Source organism: Myotis davidii, unplaced genomic scaffold (assembly GCF_000327345.1).
Source record: "Myotis davidii unplaced genomic scaffold, ASM32734v1 scaffold1251, whole genome shotgun sequence".
NCBI lineage: Eukaryota > Metazoa > Chordata > Mammalia > Chiroptera > Vespertilionidae > Myotis > Myotis davidii.
The window spans coordinates 239,166-242,632 of NW_006283138.1; the positions used below are offsets into that span (position 1 = coordinate 239,166).

The following is a 3,467-nucleotide window of genomic DNA, read 5'->3' on the forward strand; positions in this document are numbered from 1 at the left end:
GCCCATCCACCAGTCGCTATGACATGCACTGACCACCATGGGGCAGATGCTCCAACCGGTAGGTTAGCTTGCTGCTGCGGTCTGGCTGAATGGGACTGAGCAAGATGGGCCGGACACCCCCTAGAGCCCTCCCACGGTCCCTCCCTGGCTGGCCAACCTCCCACATCCCTGCCCGGCCCTAATCATGCACCAGTGGGTTCCCTCCACCTGGCCTGCACCCTCTCGCAATCCAGAACGCATCGGGGGATGTCAGAGAGCCAGTTTTGGCCCGATCCCACAGGCCAGGGCGAGGGACCCTCCTGGTGCACGAATTCGTGCACCAGGCCTCTAGTATATATATAAAAGCCTAAGCACCGTTACCACTGGTCGACCGAATGACCGGTAGACCAGTCGCTATGACATGCACTGACACCAGGGGCAGATGCTCAATGCAGGAGCTGCCACCTGGTAGTCAGTGCGCTCCCACAGCCAACCTCCTGTGGTCCCTCCCCCTGGCCGGCTGGCCCCAATCGGCCTGGATCGCTGGCCATGCCAAGGAACCCCACCTGTGCACAAATTCATGCACTGGGCCTCTAGTGTAAATATAATGTATAATCTAATGTAAATATCTTTAATCAGATAAAATGGGAGAAAAATCTATGTTTCTGTCAAAGAAAGAGGGCAGTTCTGAGAAATTCTGAGAGTGAAAGGAACAGCACAGCCAGCTGAGCCACAGCCACAGGAAGAGTATCAGACAGTGAAAATGATTACCTGACCACATTCGGAGATTTTATGATTATTCCTATTAAACACCTTGAAAATGGGGGCAGGTCTGACAGATACTCTGGAGGAGAAAGCTCTTCTACATCAGAAACCTAAAAAAAAAAAGTTTGGAGTCAGTAATTTATCAGTTGAGACTGAGACATAACTTATTTTACACAGTTTTGGGTTATCTTCAACTTGAGAAAGGCTTTCCAGAAACTCAAAAGAATGACTTCATTAACTGTTGAAATTTCTACAAGAACCTTGATTAATCTATTTTTATATACATGATGTCTTTAGTTAGAGCAAAGAAAAAGATAATGTCACTCAAAAAACCTTTTGTCAGTCATCTCTAATTTACCTTCTGTAAATGTTTTATGCTGGGAAAATTTAACACATGTTCTTATTAGTACAGATCTGGTTTTCTCCATTTCAAAATTATTAACATTTTGGGCTAGTGAATTCCTTGTTATGGGTGCCCTGTACCCCACAGGCCCTGAGAAGCACCTCTGGCCTCCACCCAGCAGCTCTCCCTGACTGTGAAAATAAAAATGTGCAGACGTGGCCAATGTCCTCTGGAGGAGCCGTGAGGACCTCGGGTCTGGACCTCTGGCCTCCATCAGCACCTTTCATTTAAAGTCACCCATTCCTGGTGGTGAGCTCTCTGTGCACATGGCCCTGGGGAAGTCTCGATCCAGGCCCTTGCAGGTGACGTGTGCACACGCCCACCTGCCCCATGTCAATTGCCATTATCTTACCCTATTTCGAGGCTGCCTTAGGGAATTTCACTCCGGCACAACCAGACAGCACTCCTGACAAGCCTCCCAGGGTTCATCTACAGACACTCTTACATATGAAATAGCACTGTTTCTCATGAAAATGCATTACATCTTAAATGCTGTAAATGCATTTCGCATACAATGACACAAATGACTGGTTAACATAAACACGTGTCTGGAGATTTGAGCACACCCAGATCTATAAGGATGGTCAGCCTGGTCGGAGGACACTGTAGTGCAGGGGCAGCAAAATGCAGAGCAACTGCAAAATATTACACACAAGTGATAATGTAAACTCAACAGAGGAGACAGAACCGTACAAATAGCAGGAAAGGAGGAAAAAAAGGGGTACTAATAAACATCAAAATGGTCAACTTACACCCAAGCATATATGTAACTCCATTAAGTCAATGAATTAAGCAACCCAACTTAAAGACAGAGATTATAAGACTGGATGGGGAAAAAAGACCCCCTGTGGTATCTACGGTGTGGAATGAGAAACAGCGGGGCCCAGACTGTGTATGCTGCTGCAGAGACCGACAAATCCCTCAAGATGAGCCTTCGGGTGGATGCGCGGTGTGACCACGCTCCCGGACACATGGAGGGGAAGTCCACAGCGCTGACCTTCACTGAGGACAGGCAGATGGACAAAATCAGTGGGGGCACAGGGCAGAGGTCCGTAAACGCCTTCTCTAAAGTAGTAGATAAGTAATAAATATTTTCAGCTTTGTGGGCAAAACCGTCTTCACACCTACTCACCTCTGTTCTTGTAGCACAAAGCAGCCACAGAAATAGGTCAAGAATGGGGTGGTTGTTCTCCAAAATAACTTTATTTACAAAAGCAGAGGGTGGGCCAAACCTGGACAGTCACTGATTTCTTTATCACTGTTAGCTACTCAGCACTGGAGGAAATAAGTTGTAGTTCTTATTCTATGTATGACTTCCTTTCAAGTTTTAAGGAGGGCCTTAAATTCTATTAATGTTTTAAAATTTAGTTAACTTTTTTAAAATTCATGATCTTATAATACAAGATTACATGCCATATGTCTACATTCATATACAATGGTGTTGCCTATCAGATCCCACCTTCTGTGGCTGAGAAAACCTATCTTCTCAAGTCCCTGTTCGTGCCCTTCCTCAACACCACCAATTCCACGCGGAAAAACAGCACTTTTTGTTTTGAGTTAAATTATCACCCATATTATGGCAATCTCTCAGCACACAGGCTAATTACATAAAACAGCCTATTGCAAGAGTAGAAACGAATCATCATGTGTCCAGGCTGCGGAACGAATCATCATGTGTCCAGGCTGTGGCCAGAGCTTGCATTTCCTGTGCTTAGAAAAGTCAGGGGCACCTGTGCACTACTCCAACCGTGTCCAGGAGTCCGGCACCTGCTCACCACCAACCATGACTTTGGCCTCATCAGCAGAAAGGAATCTTAAGAAATGTATCAGCTCGCCCTGACTGGTGGTTCAGTGGTTAGAGCATCGGCCCAGACACTGAAGGATCTTGGGTTCAATTCCCGGCCAAGGGCATGTACTGGGTTGCAGGTTTGCTCCCCACCCCTTAGTCAGGGTGCATGCAGGAGGCAACCAGTCAATATCTCTTTCACATCAATGTTCTCTCTCTCTCTCTCTCTCTCTCTCTCTCTCTCTCTCTCTCCTCTCTCCCTCCCTCCCCTTCCCAAAGGAATACCTTGGTTATAATCAAGAAAGACAACATCCTACCTACGAGGTCCAAGAGCTGGAGAAGCAAACCCCCCACTAAAGTGTGAGCTCTTAAAAATACTTATCCTAATAACAGACAAACATGGTAATTGACCGTACCTTCACTATGCCTCCCATTGGCTAATCAGTGTGATATGCAAATTAACCCAACCAAGATGGCGGCCGGCAGCCACGCAGCTGAAGCGAGCAGGAGGCTTGCTCTGCTCCAGTGATGGAG

General features: G+C 46.8%; 1 protein-coding gene across 4 annotated transcripts in view; it reads right to left on the reverse strand.

The window, feature by feature from the left end:
- NCAPG2 (non-SMC condensin II complex subunit G2) overlaps positions 1 to 3,467 on the reverse strand; it is a 59,095-nt gene that overhangs the window by 10,609 nt on the left and 45,019 nt on the right. For all 4 annotated transcript variants that reach the window (XM_015562818.1, XM_015562816.1, XM_015562814.1 and 1 more), the window contains one exon: positions 751 to 854. In XM_015562818.1, the coding sequence (XP_015418304.1) occupies positions 751 to 854 (104 nt within the window). The remainder of the gene's footprint in view (positions 1 to 750; positions 855 to 3,467) is intronic.